The 17,174-nt window shown below is 36.3% G+C and overlaps 1 protein-coding gene across 1 annotated transcript in view; it reads left to right on the top strand.

Moving 5' to 3' along the window:
- Positions 1-3,612: 3,612 nt before the first annotated feature.
- Positions 3,613-17,174, top strand: part of pik3r3b (phosphoinositide-3-kinase, regulatory subunit 3b (gamma)) — a 289,080-nt gene continuing 275,518 nt past the window's right edge. Inside the window, exons 1-2 of the mRNA XM_052140870.1 lie at positions 3,613-3,757; positions 4,076-4,962. Coding sequence (XP_051996830.1) covers positions 4,638-4,962 — 325 coding nt within the window. The 5' untranslated portion in view covers positions 3,613-3,757; positions 4,076-4,637. The remainder of the gene's footprint in view (positions 3,758-4,075; positions 4,963-17,174) is intronic.

The raw sequence follows: 17,174 nt of genomic DNA on the forward strand, positions 1-17,174 counted from the left end.
CTTGATGCCACCAGCAACTTGTACATTTGGCTGTAGCTTCTGATTTTTGCAAGGTTGCCTTGAAGATCATTAGCAAACTTGGTAGGGGGGTTGGAACAGGACAATAGATGTTGGGTATGATTCCATGACAAGATCTTTAATAGGTCATTGGAGGGGGATGAGCTTTTGGTAGCTTTAATTTCAAAATGTTTACTGTATTTATAGGTTTAGGGGTTGGGCCCAAAGTACGAGACAGAATATGCCATGTCTGTGGCAGGAAGGTTTTATTAGCAATAAGTAGGACAGATTTGCATTCAAGTTTAATATAATGTGCTAGGATATACAGTAACCCAATTTGATGATTGTAGTGACACAGGCCAGATTTGCAATTGCAATTTTACCGACCGATGACAAAGGAATCTTCAGATGGAAATTCTACCTGGAAAAACAGTTAAAGAAACAAATGAGGTAAGTCATTTGATATTTCTATAAAATTATGACAGCATATTGTTGTAGGAAGTCATTGAACATTCTAGCAATATTTTCCGAAACTACATGCTGTCCATTTAGTGGGCACACAGACTATACATGTTTGCTGTTCACCATGTGGTATTGGTTCTGGTGGAAGGAAACAACAGGGTAAGCTGACAAGAGCCAGTATTGTATTGTGTTGTAACAATATTGCAACAAGTGATTCTTTGTAAGTATATCTAAATAAATTCATAGCATTAAACTTAGCCTACAATGTTGCACACAACTCTGTCAACGTCCCTACTATGGACCAACTTGCCACAAAAGCTATTTCATGTAGTGTATGTATTTTATTCTGGATTGCTATTACATACATACACACACAAATATAGATCAGTGGTCATAAGTTTGCATACCCCTTTGTCTCATTAGTTTACACATGTAAACTTTTAAACATAATAATTTGTGTACATCCAGTTTTTATGGTTTTGTGGAATATATGTAAATGTCTGTTAAAAAGCTTCAAGGCAGTGCTAAAAACACAATGCAATTGCCATGATTATGACATGATAAACATTTTGATTGTGCAAGGGGCGTGCAAACGTATGACCTGAACTTTGTGTTTGTGTTTAAATCGAAATGTTAAGGTATACGTGAGTACATAAATCAAAATATAATAAAAGTATATCTGCCCTGACAAAAAACATTACTAATTTGACTGGAAAATGTGGCAAATTGGCCTATTTTCCAAGAATGTTAAACCACCCCAAACAGCTAGTTTCACTGCGAACATACCACCGCAAACAGCAAGTCTCACCGCAAACATGTGAGTGATTCATGACATTGCAAATAAAAAAGGAAGCAGCAATAACTTTGGCGCTTGAGCTCTGGTCCCTGAATGTGAGACTTGAACGCATGTTGTCAACATTAGCTGCATTATGTTAGTGGTTTCATTTTTTCACATTGAGAAAAATGACTTTGCCCTCAAAATGCTGCCTGACTCAATTTTCCTGACTGTAAACATTGGAATTACATGATCGATGTTCACTGATCATATGGGTTCTTCTTCAAAAAAAATCTCCTTTGTATTCCATGGATAAAACAAAATGTGGGTTTGGAACAACACAGGGTTGCAAAAATAATAAAATAATTCCCAATTTTGAGTGAACTATTCCTTAAAGTTCAGCCAGAGAAGAGAGCAATCTTTGTTACAATCTTATATTATTAAAATAATATTATATTAAATGCTTGGTTCCATCGCATTCCTCCTCAGTGTACAATTTCTGAAATATCTAACAGGAAATGGTTACATAGTAATAATGCTATGTTGCACAATTGTGTTCTAGGAATTTTTGGAGACAGCAGAACTAAACATATTGTGCCCGTCTTTACATGTACTATGTCATTATGCTATGGAGTAGAGCCCAACTGCATGTCTTTCAAGTTCATTTGAGACACAACTAGGCAGTCTGAGGTCTTATTTTTCATCTGTTTATTTTTCATCTGTCCTTGTTTGTCATTGCCTCCAGTGTATTATATTTATTACTATTTGTATTTATTTGTATTTTTTTTGCCATTCCCGGATCTCAGCATTCATCAGAACATGTGGCAAAAATTATGTGCATACACCCAAGAGTGGGTGTATTATATTGATTTCATTTTTTCACAAATTGATTTCTATCGCTTTGCATTTGGAAATGGTCTTGATTTTTACTATTGTATTTTCATGCACTGAGCTAAGGTGCCTAGTGTATCAGAATTACACTTTCATCCTCATGACCTATTAAATTACCTGCATTATTCAAAGTTGCACAATTACAGAATGTAATGTATCAAGCACCAAGGGTAGACAACGACAAGTGACACCAGGTAACTGCGATGTTTCTGCAATGAAGACAGGAAGAATGATAACGTATTCTATGTAGAGATGTACAAACACCTGTGAGATAGCTAGGAGACTACATGCTGCTTTGATGGATAACCATTAGGACCTAAACATCCTAGAGCACTGTGTGACGTAAGACACTTATTAAAAAAATATGTTCTTTTTACAATTACTTTTTTAATACTAAATGTCTTGAATCACTTGCTCTGAGTGAGCTATGAATAAATGAAGTTAAAAACCCATACATTATCACGGCTATAAATAAAAGACCAATTTTAAGAATAGAATGATTGTTTTCGGAATTAATCTACATCAGGCTGTGGTTCTCTGGAAGTGAAGGCTAGTCAGTTATTGTTGTCTATTAAACTCTTTGCAACAATTATGAAAAAATAAGGAAAACATGATCACAAATAAAAAAACATTGAAAATTATGAAAAATAATAAATAACAGAAAATATGATTATTCTAAATCAACCCTAAAAGTAACCATTAGATAATGTTCTTTATAAGTTCTCATTAGGTTGTCACACAAGAACCTGCTGCAACGTTCTGGTAAGGTGAGAACCAGACACTACTGGGAACCTTACACAAATGTTAGGGGAACATTCTGTGTTTAACGGGAATATAAAAGCTCAGCGTTTTTGTTTGCATGTAATGCAATAAGGGAACAGCAGAACAACGGAAAGGACCACGCATGTGAAGTATGTCAGGTTATTTATTCATTTTATTAGTTGGTCGGTGTATGCTGGGCAATCTGTGCATCAAGCCATCCATCCATCAATACGAATTGTACTCCCACCACATTTCTCAAGCATTTTTAAAATTCACTATTTAAGAGTAACTGGACAACTTACATAATAGAAAAATGGCATACGGTGGTACTTTTTTAGCCTTTTTCTTAGGAGGTAGGGTAGACTATATCTAAACTTGCCACAAGTTTGTCACATTTCATGCATACAATTGCGATGCATGTCCTTGATAATGTTTCCTACTGTTAAAAAAATGTCTAGAGAAAGGATAATGGTGATAAATGCCTTTTAAAGTGACCGACACCCTGTCACATGCCAGACATTGTTATATAACTTGTACTTTGCGTCAATGCAGATGTAAAGTACGACGCAATATTTTCATGATGCTTTGCGTTCCTCTTTTAATTCTCCATGATAAAATCCACGCTTCCAACTGTCCCACAGACAGTGTGTTATAATCAGACCGCGGGGGCGTGGTCTCTGACATCACTCGGGCAGACTCCTACTACAGCATTAGTCTGGCTGGATGTCTGACTCAGTCACACAGGTTGATTGGGAATATTATTTTAAACGTATATTTTAATTAACCTGTCTGTAAAATATCCGTTCGTTCTTCTTGCGTTGGACTACCTGCATCTTGTATTTCGGGCGGTATTACGAAGTGCGCCAGATGGTAAGTTATGTATCACAGTCGAGTTTCTGCACGCTGTAGCCTACTCAATTTGGCACTGTCCCAGTCACGCGCTGTAAATGAGACATGTATGTCTATGTCGTTTGTCATTGCATTGTTCTGTATTTGAAACACAGTCGTTGTGATGCTATTCTGTAATATGTAGATCTTGCACATATCTGTATTTGTATTACTTACTACTATGATGTAATATAGGGCTTTTAGTGCAATACAAAAGTTGCTCTTAAAATGCGATTTATGTAATTATAAGTTTATTTAAGGAAGGATTTTTTATACTAACAGTAAAATTAATGCTTTTAGGTTTTAAGGTCTTCATCAAGATGACACTTGCTCTTGTGATATCATTTGAAGAATAGACTGGCACTGCCCATGTTATTCTCTTTCTTTCAACACCTGCAAAAGAACAGAGAGTGTATTTCAATCAATGCATTATTTATATCTGTGGACGAGTGCCAATGCTGCAGAACTTCCCAACGTCCTGGTTCCAGGTCACTCTGTCCCTAAATTTGAGCTTTCACTGTCCTGCACCCTCGCCTCACTATTCACCCATTGCTTCGTGGGGCTGTGTCTGTTTTGGCATTCTCTGACCTTGTTCTGTATCTTGGCACAGACTTTAAGAATGATTTTCACCCCCATGGTCTGACTAGTTGAATCTGTACTTTTATGTGTGGACCAAATCTAGAACTGCGCAATAACGGCCTCTGCCCGACACATGGTGCTGTCAATGAGCTCTCAGGATTCAACCCAAGGACTTTTCAACTGAGTTAGCACTAAGGATTGAAACCAAGGACTGACTGGAGCAGGGGCAGTTTAAGCAATAAAACACAGAAAACCCTTTTGAAGCTCATGTAAAGCACAAATCATGAGCTCTGACAGTTTGCAGTACCGTGCACTGTTTGAGTACAAACAGGAGCGGGGTGATGATATCTCCCTGCAGCCTGGGGATCTCCTCACAGTCAGCAAAATAACTTTGCTGTCACCCGATTACCAAGAGGGCGAGGAGAAGTGCCCAAAGGGCTGGCTGCATGGCATCAATGAACGCACTAAGGAGAAGGGCAACTTCCCTGGCACCTTTGTGGAGTATGTTGGGATCGTGAGGGCAGGCCTTACCTCAGGGAAGCCCTGGCCTAGACCTGTACCCCCAACGCCTGTAGGGCCCCAGACCCCAGGGGCCTCTGCATCAGAAGGTGAGTGTTACCATGTGTGTTTTGTGTATTGTACATGTTATGTTTATTACATGTTTTAAAAAAAATACCTTGTATTGTATACATTAGCCTAGAATACTGTGTGTGTGTGTGTGTGTGTGCATAAATTACACAAGAGAATACACTGACAGTGCACAAATCATCATAAAATATAATATTACCACATCTCTGTGGTATCCATAATGTTAAACCCCTAATTTTGAGAGCAAGATGGCTAATTATTTAATTTCTGCATTTGGATTAGGAAGCACAACCCTATATAATAAAACGCTCCACTTAAAATTTGAGAACATTGTGTGGAGAATCCCACTTGGAACTTTATCGGTACTTACAATGCTGAATTTATGGCGGAAAAGATACGAAATAAGAAGCACTTGCATAAATGCCACTTTTAAATACATGACTGTATTTAAAATATTTAAATTTGGTAAAACTCTTTATGGGTTCTGTTTTGCCCGTGTGTCTGACCATGGTACAGTCTGCTCATGGGGGCGTTCATATGCTAACTAGGTCAGACAGCCAACACTGGTTATTCCAAGACTGCTGCTCTCTCTAATTGTCTAGAGTGCTTGTCTCGTTTACAGTGGAGGTTTTGGTCGTCTTTATACTCTTTGTTTTTTATCCACTGTAGATCCTCTTTTAGTGACTTATTGATTCCCTTTGTTTCAGCCAAGATGCAGAGATGGTAATAAACAACATAGCAAACCCATTTCTTAGCATCAGGAGAGGCAAAAAAAAAACATGCAGTTCTCTTGAATAATTGATCACTGGTGCATTGGATGGCTGAGAGTCAGCCAATCATTAGACTCACCCTGTGCCAAGGGATGCTTATGGAACACTGACCAAACACTTAGCATGTTGTAGAGAATTTTATGAGGCTAGCAAATTTCAAGTTTACAGATCAAATGGGTGAGTGTTAGTGGAGGATGAAGGTTTTTAAATGAGACATTGATTTCTTCCTTGGAGCAGTGAAAAGGGAACTATTCACTATCTCTAGAAGTACATCCAGGCTCATAAATCATTAACAGTTTTGTAATTAACCCTGATGTATTTTTATATTATAAAAGACAATTCTTCATATTATTAGAGCCTGGAAGTGTGTTTGGCCTACTGCAAAGTCAAGCGATGGTCACACCTGATTTTAAGCATGCAAAATTATTTAGGATGATGCAACTAATACGGGCATCCATGATATCATGATTCATGGCTTTCCTGCCACAGTGCAAACCATGCATCTTCTCTTTGTTATTGTTATTTTTTTTGTAATCTGCAAAAATTACAGTTTCCTCAATGTTTGACTATTTTCATCCAAGATATCAAGCTGTGACTTTTACATCCTCAATTAGTCAAACATATTTTTGTTATCAGAATTCACAGGTCAGAATTCACCAAACTTGAAACTGTGTATGCAGCAACAGGAATTTTCTTTATATGCTTGTGTACTCTTGCATTAAATGGAAGTGAATGGATCACAAAATTTAGTGTGACCACCCCTTGACTAGTATGATAACAACTGTGGTAATCAGCTGGAGAAAGAACTGCATATTTCACCACAGCTGAGTGTCATAGACATTGGACTGACAATGTGCTAGTCAGTGTGTCAGATATGTCTTTGACATATGAAACCCTTAAATCAGCCAAGACACACCTAAGATTTGCATTCTTGCTCTGTGAGCATTGCGGTAGAGATGTCCCTGAGATGAGGGCCAAAACCACACATGCAGAGAGCAATGTCATCCTCTGCTGAACTTGAGAGCGTTTTCAACAGAGACATCATTAAGATCTGTACACTGAGATGTGTCCTTTTCCACACTGATTGATGATGCAGTAGAGAAACATCTTGGCTGTTTTCACTCTTTGATTGCTCCGTCCAAACAAAAGTTTGATTCTACCATCCTGTTTACCACTGTAGCTGAATAATGACTCCCGAGGAGATGCCAGCTTAACTATGTTAAGTATGTGTCTTTTTGGATTTAGACATTGGAGTCTGTCTGCTGCAGAGACAACCCCTCAACAAAGCCTACCTTCCAAGCCTAGACAGTAAACCTAAACCTTAACGATATTGTCATAAACTGCAAATGTGAGATGAAAAATGGAATTGCCATATCAAGCGTATCATTGTGTGGTGCATCTATCACATGACATTTTGGTTTCTAACCATGCCTACTGACACGTACGTAAATTCCGTAATAAAAGTACAGATTTTCCTACCATTTAAGCATTTCAAACTTGAAGTACGCATGTTTTTACAAGCCAGGTCAATAGGTGGCAGCATGCCTCAACAAACCTCACAGGCATCGCAGCCACAGAATGAGAACCGTTCAAGGTCGAAGCACACTAGGTGTGTGAAGCACAACAGGATGCAGTAATCTTAAAACGCAATTTTCAAAGTTTCCACTACATTTATCTTGACACAGTTTCCAAATAATGTGCCGTTTATGACACTGAATACCAATGAGATGCTCCATATGTACATAGAGTGAAAATAAAAAACAGCACAGATGGAATGCAAGACTGAGAAAACTGAAACTGAGAAAAACTTGACACATAGACATAGTCAGTGCAAAACAGATTGCTGTCAACTGCTTGTTCATTAATATGAGAATAAAACAAACAGTATACTTTTTGTATTGTCTAATCAATATTTTATTCTTCTGTCACAATAATGCAACTGAATTTCAATCTGTATTATATATTTTTTATTGTCCTACATGGTATATTTATAAACATTTTAATTATTACACACTATTTATATAAATTATCTTTATTTTAGCCCTTTCTCAGCAAATGATGATTTGTGCGATTAATTCTGAATAATTAAATTTTTGCTCTGATCTGGATTTTTGCAGCCGACACGATCACCGTTTTTGTCACCTGATCAGCAGATACCGATCCCAATAATTTCACTTTTATCAGGATCTCTGTCATAACTGGCTATATGTAAGCTTTCTGCACACTAGGCCTCATTCATGAACATTTTGTAAATATATGAAATAGAGCTTCCCGTATTCCCCAGATTTGTTAGTTCAACTTGTGTATGTTAGTGAATTCCACATATTTGTAAATAGTGCATGTGCATGTTAATTCACAATTAACATAATCCAAGCCCATGAAAACGTCATATAAGGGAAGGCTTCAGGCTCACTTGTAACATGAAAATAGGGAGCTTTTAACATACATGTGAACACAAATAAAAGTTTTTTTTTTTTTAAATGGAGTGCATTCAAATCGTAAAACATTGAAATAGCAAACACTCGCATCTAAAATGAAAGTGAGGAATTAACAGGCATATTTGCTGTCATCAGAGGTAATTTTGTGAATTAAATAGTCCAAGAGGTCAATAAAAAAGGTTTGACATGAAGCTTTAAAAATGTGTAAATATGTTCAGTTCATGCCGACAGGAGAATGTCCATCACCTTCTCTGATTCAGTTGAGGGCATCGATCGCATCATTGGAGTAAATCCAAGAATATGTAAAGTGATACACTTCCCTTGCAACAGGAAGAATCTTCAAAGAACTTGATAGAATGCTTAGGTCTTTTACTGAAATGCTGTAAGATATTACAGATTTAAAAAGTATACTACAGTGCGCTGGCTCTTTCTTTTCCCCCCTGTTGTATTGTTATGCACCTGCTTGTGATGTGTTCATTTAGGGTTTTACCACTGACCATACGTCAACAGAACATGATTTACCTACATATATATATATATATATATATATATATATATATATATATATATATATATATATATACACTGGTGGCCAAAAGTTTGGAATATTGTACAGATTTTGCTGTTCCAGAAGGAAATTGGTATTTTAATTCAACTGATCTCAAAGTATAGTCAGGACACTACTGATGTAAAAAACAGCACCATCACTATTTGAAAAACAACATTTTTTATAAAATCTTGACAGGTCCCATTTCCAGCAGCCATCACTCCAATACCTTATCCTTGAGTAATCATGGTATATTGCTAATTTGGTTCTAGAAACATGCCATTATATCAAACTCTGCTGAAAGCTGTTTGCTCCATTAAATTAAGCTTAATATTGTCTTTTTTTTTTAATTGCCACCGCATGCAATAGACTGGCATGCCTTTAGATCAATATCGTCAGCCAATTATTGTTTTGAGGAATGAAGACTATACAATGCTTGAAATTGCAATGCTTATTTCATACAATGGTGTACACTACAATCTTAAAAGACAAAGGACAACTGGCTCTAACAAGGACAGAAAGAGATGTGGAAGGCCAGATGCACAACTAAACAAGAGGATAAGTACATCAGAGTCTCTAGTTTGAGAAATAGATGCCTCACATGTCCTCAGTTGACAGCTTAATTTAATTCTACCTGCTCAACACCAGCTTCATGTACAACAGTAAAGAGAAGACTCAGGGGTGCAGACCTTGTGGGAAGGATTGCAAAAATAAAGCTACTTTTAAAACAGAAAACAAAAAGAAAAGGTTAATGTGGGCAAAGAAACACATTGGACAACACATCATTGGAAAAGAGTGTTATGGATCTTATCCCCATTGAGCTTTTATGGGATCAGCTAGACTGTAAGGTGCGTGAGAAGTGCCCGACAAGACAGCCACAACTATGGCAACTGCTACAGGAAGAGTTGGCTGAAATGTCACCTGAGTATCTTGACGAATTGACAGCTAGAATGTCATGGATCTGCAAAGCTGTCATTGCTGCACATGGAGGATACTTTGATGAGAAATCTTTGAAGTAGTTTAATGAGTTCTGATTTTTTTTTTTTTCAAATTGCAATAGTCATTTTTCACATACATTTACTATACATTGTGATCAGTTGAATGCTACTTTGGTGAATAAAAGTACCAATTTATTTCCATAAGAGCAAAATCTGTACATTACTCCAATGTATATACAGTACATGAAATATATATAAAATCAATCTTTTAACACTTAGGACAATTAAAGGACTTGTACACAACAATTGTAAACATTAGTACAAACGTTATTTGATGCTCAAGAAGACAACGCATTACTGTATGCATACTATATTTCGTAAATGTCTGTAATGTAGTTTCTGAAGAGCAGTACTAAATAAATAAAAAATCTCTTATATTTGTATAAATTATGAAAGGGGTATGAACATTTATGAGACAAAAGGGAATGCAAACTTATCTTCTCAACTCTATACACCTGAGATTGGCGCTGTTTTGGCTGCACAAGGGGGACCTACACAATATTAGGCAGGTGGTTTTAATGTTATGGCTGATCAGTGTATACTGTTTATTAAACCTTCGATTAATGGGTTATCAGCTGTCTGTTCTTTGGATTTCTATCTTGTTTCTGAACAGAGCAAATCTGTGATTTGGAAACTAAAAACAGCCATCTGGCTCCTTTAGTGTTTCAGTTTAGAAGCCAAAAGCTCCCAAGTCATTTTTTTAGTCTGGAGTCCTGCTAGTTAAATTATCGCTTTACAAGTCGTGCACTATGGTAAATGTGTTCTGATGAACAAAGTAAAAAGTAATTGTCAATGAACTACAAATGTGTAATTTTACTCGTGATTTGTGTGAATGTGGATTAAGGTATACCACTTGACTTGACTTGATCTGGCGTAAAACCTATGCCAAGTCAAATATGCGGATCACGGATTGTCTGCTGTGTCGACCCCTAATGGAAGCAGCCGAAAGAAGAAGTTGTAGTGCCTCTATAGTTCTCTACTCTACTCTGATATGTACAAAAAGCCATGTAAAAAACATTTAGCAAAAACATCTCTCTACGAGACCAGGTTGCTGTTTTGGTAGTTACTTTAGATAGTTGTTTAAATAGATAATTTACTGTCCAAGATTCGGCAAATGAGAGAACCGAGAGCTGTTTTGTATATTAGCCTAGTTTTATAAGGTCAGCAACCATCTCTTTCATTTTTGGCTCTTCTCTCATTCTCCCCTTCCCTCTCTCTTGTCAACCTCTGCAGAGGCATCATTAGCATTTTATGTTCTGGCAGATTTGCTGCAGTGTTGCAGAAAGCATCCAGTTCCATTTTATTTAAAAACAGCAGTATGTCACGTCTCTTTTGGATATCCAATTGGCTGTCAAGTGCAGATTTTCTCTACCCAGATGTTACATACCGTAGTTGCATTCTCTTTTTTGTATTTTTCCACTGTAAAAATTAATAAGCTGAAATGTTCCATGGTAACATTGAGGCAAAGAACTATTTTTTAGCTGCTCTCCAGCTGTGTGAAAGTGTCTGTCAAATCCTGCAATATTCACATTCAACATTAGCCTTTTTATTGACTCTAGGTCAGGCTCCTTTGATCAGTGATGCCTGATTACGTGACTCTCGTTTCTCAAAGGCCTTGTGCAATTGTGTGTTTGATGAGGAACAGCCACGTTTGCTACCATGCTCTGATCAAGCACACAGTGATGTGTTAATAGATGAGTTGGAGAGCCATCAAGTGGGATGATGGTGTTTTTTTTTTTTTTGTTGCTTAAGACTCAGGAAGAGGCATGAGCAGCTCTTGCTGGGAAAAATGTTTCAGTGGCAGTGGGATGTGCAGGTCAGGCATCAGGGTCATATTTGTGGTTAGGTTTAATAAGGAACAGAGCAATGCCATAGGTGAGAGTACTCAGTCCAACATAGGACATAGTGAGGACAAAAGACACCTTGAATCATAAAATGTACTGTATTTGTTTTTTCTATATTCTTAAAAACCTCAGCATAACATTAGAGTATATGAGGGCTGTGTAAACAGTGCTGTATACTCATTGGTTATACAAATTCCATGCAGTTCACACCAATCACTTTAAAACAAAGCAAAGAAAAACTGGCAATGGATATTTTAAATGGTTTCTCAGACTAAAGTAGGTAATCAGTAATCAGATTACCTGTTCCTGTAAAGAACTAGTGTCATGGACTACTCATTAATTTCCAGTAATTTTATTAAAGGCCTCAGGATACTTTGGATTTCTGCATCCCAGTACGTGTCGGACACATCTTGTATGATACAAATTCCATCATTAGCACAGAAAACAGACTATCCGTGTGCTACCTATTTTCTATATGCAGAAAGTGTGCGTCATTATGTGTCAACAGTGCATGGTGTTTGTTGACTGTGCTAAAAGAGTATAACAAAGCAGTCATTGTGTGCATGCGTTGAATGCGTCAGAATGGGCTTGTCAAAAGACTATAATTTTAAAGGCGGAGCACTTGGATTACGCAATTTGTTCAATTAATTATTACTAATTTAGAATCAAAAATTTGATGACCAACAATTAATATTGTTTTTATCAAAATGACTGCTCCTTTTCTCTGTTTTACTCTGGTGTTTGGAAAAATTATTTGTAGTATTTAACATTTAATAGTGACGTCAACTTCAAAATGGTTGTCACTGACAAAGGTTCCTCGTGCACAAAGAATACGCTAATTGATAATGAAATTTGTTGTCAGCTATTTTTCATAATTGTTTATTATTTATTTTATCGATTAGTTATTACAGCCTTAGACTAAAGCATCTCTCATAGCCTCCTTGTAGTAACATCTTCACTCTGTGAAGCTGCAGGTTGGCTTGCTAAAAAAACTGTGTTTAAGGCTCAGTATTGCAGCTTTCATTTATGGCCTTTGGCTCACTCAACTCTACTTGATTTGCTGTTGTGTAGTACTTTATGCTCTCATGTGACTGGGAGGTTCAGACTCGGCCAAAGCTCTGGCAGAACACTCGTTGGCTCCCATATTGCTCTGCTCTTCTCGGTTTCATATTAGCTGCAAATGTGGTGGAGTAATATCAAATACATAACCTTTTTAAAATCTGATTAGTAACTTTACATCATTATGTTGGATTTCTTAACCAAGTGGCCCTGCACAACCCAGGTGAACTTGGCCAATACGCAGCGGCTGCAATTTAAAAGCACACTAAAACTGAAAGACAGCTTAATGTGCTGATAGCAGAGCCAGTGATAGTAAATATAGTAAATCAATGCAGTAGATATTAGAAGGGATTTGTGCTTATCCTCCTTTGAATAGTTTCATTTTATTGTTTCAGAAAGAAAAGGCCAGTGTTCAGTGTGTCATTTTTGAGTGCTTAGATAAGCAGTGAATTGATTTGCTTGCAGCAGTAAGGGCAGTAGTTCTTATCCTTTTTGACTACATTGTCAGAGAAAATATTCAAACGCCCCAATGTAGGCTATTAGATATTTATATTATAAGTGATATCTATTATAAGATATTTCCTCAGATACTTCTAATATAATGATGAAAATTTTAATATAAGAAACTTCTAGCGTAAATAGATTAAAACAATTAATTGTGATACATTTTGTGATTACTGAAATGTCTAGAACTGGATGTTCTTCATAAAATGAAACTGTTAAAGGGAATTATGACATTTTTATTATTATTATATTATTATTATTATTATTTAGCATTTTCAGTAAATTGTTATATGTTTCAGTAGTTGTATACAAATTATAATAATCTACCTTATTTTAAATAATTTAAAGAGATTTTGAGGCCCCCCTTGAAGTGTGCTAAGGCCCCCTAGTGGGTCCCAACCCCCTGTTTGAGAAATACTGACCTAGGGGACCTAGCCTAACCAGGTAATATAAGTATTGGTATTCATGAATAACAGTAACCATCGAGGTGAATTGGAATATGTATGGTGTAAAAATGAAATTTTTTAAGAATCAGTCATTTATTTTCCGTTCATTTACGTTAAAAATGGCTCACTTTTTTTCCATTACGTGAACAATGTTGCTGTTAAGGTAGATACTGTACAGAGTTTGAAAGTAGACTGGTAGTTTGTGAAAATTGCTTTGTTTGATGGGCCTCTCTGCCTTAAGGGTGATGTCAGTGATTCCTGACCTTGGACTTTGTTGAATTGCTCCTCACTGCCATTTTAAGTAGTAGCCTGTTGAACAATAGGGATACACGTTACCATTTTTCTCTTCCGATCCGATTCCAATATCGGAAATCTCTTGTATTTTTTGCATAATCCGTTTAGAATATCTTTACATTATTGTGTGGAACTAATTGGGAGTAATCTTTAATATGTGAAGAAACACAAACCTCAAACTACACATTATTTCAATATAAATTTATAGCTTATTAAGAAAATCATTGTTAACTATACTGGATAATATAGCAGCAAAAGTCATCAGTAGAAAATAAGCCTTTTGTTGCAATTTTTGTTTCAACTTGTATCTGGACTTTAAAGGATTCAAATTTCATTTTTGTTCAATTTAGTTGTAAGAAATTAGCTTACTTTTCATTCACATGGTTATTTTTTGGAACCCATTCAACTTAAATATTATTATCATTTGTAAACAAATGATAATAATGATAATATATTATAATAGTAATATATCTCAATCGTGCACCTTTTGTCACAGATCCACCGGTCTCTCTCTCTCTTTCTTCCTCACTGCTGTTACAGCACTCACTCTCCACTGAGTTCTGATTACACGCACCTGCATATCATTAGTGGCTAATCAAGGACTGTATATATACACCCTGCTTTCACACACACTCTTTGTCTGTTTTCATCGATAGTATCTCTGAGACTCCACACCTTTCTACTGTCAAACATACCTGTGTTTTCATTATAGGGTGGGTGATACCACATTTTCTTTTTGTTCCGATACCAAGTACTTTTAGGTTAGTATCGCCGATATCGATATCGATACCAATACCGATACCTCTGGTAAAGTTTTCATAAGGGTGTCATTTATTAACGAGGATTAAAGATCATTATCAATGTATTAACACCTCTGAATTTAAATAAGCCTGTAAAAATGGTCACACAAGCCCATTATATTACATGTCATATCTAGGTTTGTCATTACTGACAACATTGATTGAACATGTAGTAAAGCAGTCATTATGGCTAAAGGATATAGAACTATAAGGATCTACTAATTAAATGTTTGTTTGTACTTGGATCAACTGATTGTCTAATAAAGATTGTATGCAATCAGCATGCAGCTACTCAGCTTAGAAAGCTATCTGTCCCAGGGTGCATTTCTGCACTGACGTTTGAAAGATTTTGCGTTAAGCATGACAAGGATTGGTACAGACCCTCTCAATCATAAACAATGAGCAGGTTTCTGTGAAAATCCATTTTCGCCATCCCACTCAGCACCATGCCAAGAGGACAAAAAGCCCAGTCTTAGTTTGCCATTTTATCCTGCTGTTGTGTTTTCTCAATCTCATTTGTTTTCCATGAAGTCCAGGGATGATGATAAACACTACCTTTACTTGGGAGAACGTTGCTCCATAAATCTGTTTCTATCCTTATTTCTGTGCTGCGGCTCAGGATTGGAATGTGGTTTTCTGAAATCAGAGAGAGAAAAGCACAAACCAGCTAAAACTGCTTCTTAGTGTTACACTTTCTCCATCTATTTATGAGCACCCATAAAGACCCATGCCTTTTATGTCCTTATTTTATGCATTTTAAATGCAACCGAAAGCCTCTCGATAAATTTGTCGCTGTATAATTTAACCAACGTAATATACCCAAGGATGTAAAATGCTCTAGGGTAAAGTGCTTGCTTCTTTTTATAAACAAGCGTTTTTGAGACTTTGTTGAATCTGTTTCTGCACAAGAACAGTATGGTTTTAATTAAAACCCTTTAGTGTTATTAAAACCCTGTAGTGTTAGTACTATTAGTTATTCCTCCATGGGGAATTCTGCTGTCAAAAGGTTATCAGATAGACACAAAAGAGGATTCTCACCCCTAGATACTGTATATCCTCAAAATCAGGAAAAACAAACTTAATGGTGAAAGGGATTTTTTGTTGTTAAAATTAGCAGTCAATCGATACATTTTTTAATCAAATTATTTACTAAAATGCAGAGTAATTAATCAAGTTAATCGTATATATTAATATTTGCTGAGAAAAGCCCTAAAACCTTCAAAGTGCTTTACTGTGGGATGCAACAAATGCTTTCTCCAGGAGTTAAAAGAAGCTCTTACATGTGTTTCTTGATATAGCTTCACAAGTGTTTTTCCATTCTTCACTATTGTGTCCTTGGAGTTGCGCTCCATCCAGTTGTCTTTGTACACAAGAACAGGTTTTTGTTGCCTTTACAACTGCGAATTACCTGTACAGCTTTAGTTGCACTGGCTGCCCCCTGCTGACTGCAACTCACAAAAATACATGAATGTGGTACTTGAATTGATCTGTTGATCGGAACATTCCTTATTACAGGATCTATGTACAGCCAGGGCATGAGCCCTTGTTAAAAATTCTTTCTAAAGCAACAAGAAAGCGGTTATTAGGATTATTGATTCCAAAAGTGTAAATACTGTGATATTGTGTCGCTAGCAATACATCGCTCTGTTTGTTTGAGCATTCCGGAATTGGCTCAACCAATGGTTTGAAGGTGGGGGCACACTGTACAACTTTGGCCAGGATTCTGCCGTCTGAGACAAATTTCGGGAATCGTAAAGGATTTCTCTCGTCTCAGGAAAAAAACGGCAATCTTAAAATGTTCAGTGTCACATGTTCACAGACGGACGATTAATAGCCTTTGCGATGATCTTCAGACTCTGACGAAATTTGGGCAGTGTCTGAAATTTAGCATCGCAGCCGTATTGTGTGACTGCTATTACAACGGCCAGATGAGATATTCTGCTCCTCTCTCGCACCCAATTCACTTGGAAAAAAACCTGCTCTGCATTTTCACCACCGTAGCAACATTTGTGCCCAGTTATCACTCTTCTCTAGCACTTTCAATGTTTTTTATTCTTTTCATTTTAAATAAAAAGTTTGAATAAATAAATAAGCAGAAAATACTTGTGTAACACATCAGCAATATGAAAGCATTATTCTCTGAATTAAATAAATACAGAGCTTAAGCTACAAAATTAAAATAAATAAATGATTGCATTTTCAAGTTGTTTTTCTTTACATTTATCATGCATTTTCTTTACATTATTTTAATTACTATTTTACTTTTAATAAATTTACTTTAAATGTCTGTAAACTTCTTTAGTTAAGATTCACACCACTCCTTATTAATAAATAAAATAAAATAGAAAGATTGAACAATTTATACTTGTATTTATGGGACGTTTTAATCCAAATCAGCAAATACATTTGGATCATCCATAGGGTTTTTTCAAGCATGATATATTATCAGCCTTTATGAATTTTCTAAATTTTGCTTTGCCTATAGGTTACTAATCTAAAAGAGGAGAAAGTTGTACTATAACCCACCTTTTT

The sequence above is a fragment of the Xyrauchen texanus genome, chromosome 13 (genome assembly GCF_025860055.1).
Source record: "Xyrauchen texanus isolate HMW12.3.18 chromosome 13, RBS_HiC_50CHRs, whole genome shotgun sequence".
Taxonomy (NCBI): domain Eukaryota; kingdom Metazoa; phylum Chordata; class Actinopteri; order Cypriniformes; family Catostomidae; genus Xyrauchen; species Xyrauchen texanus.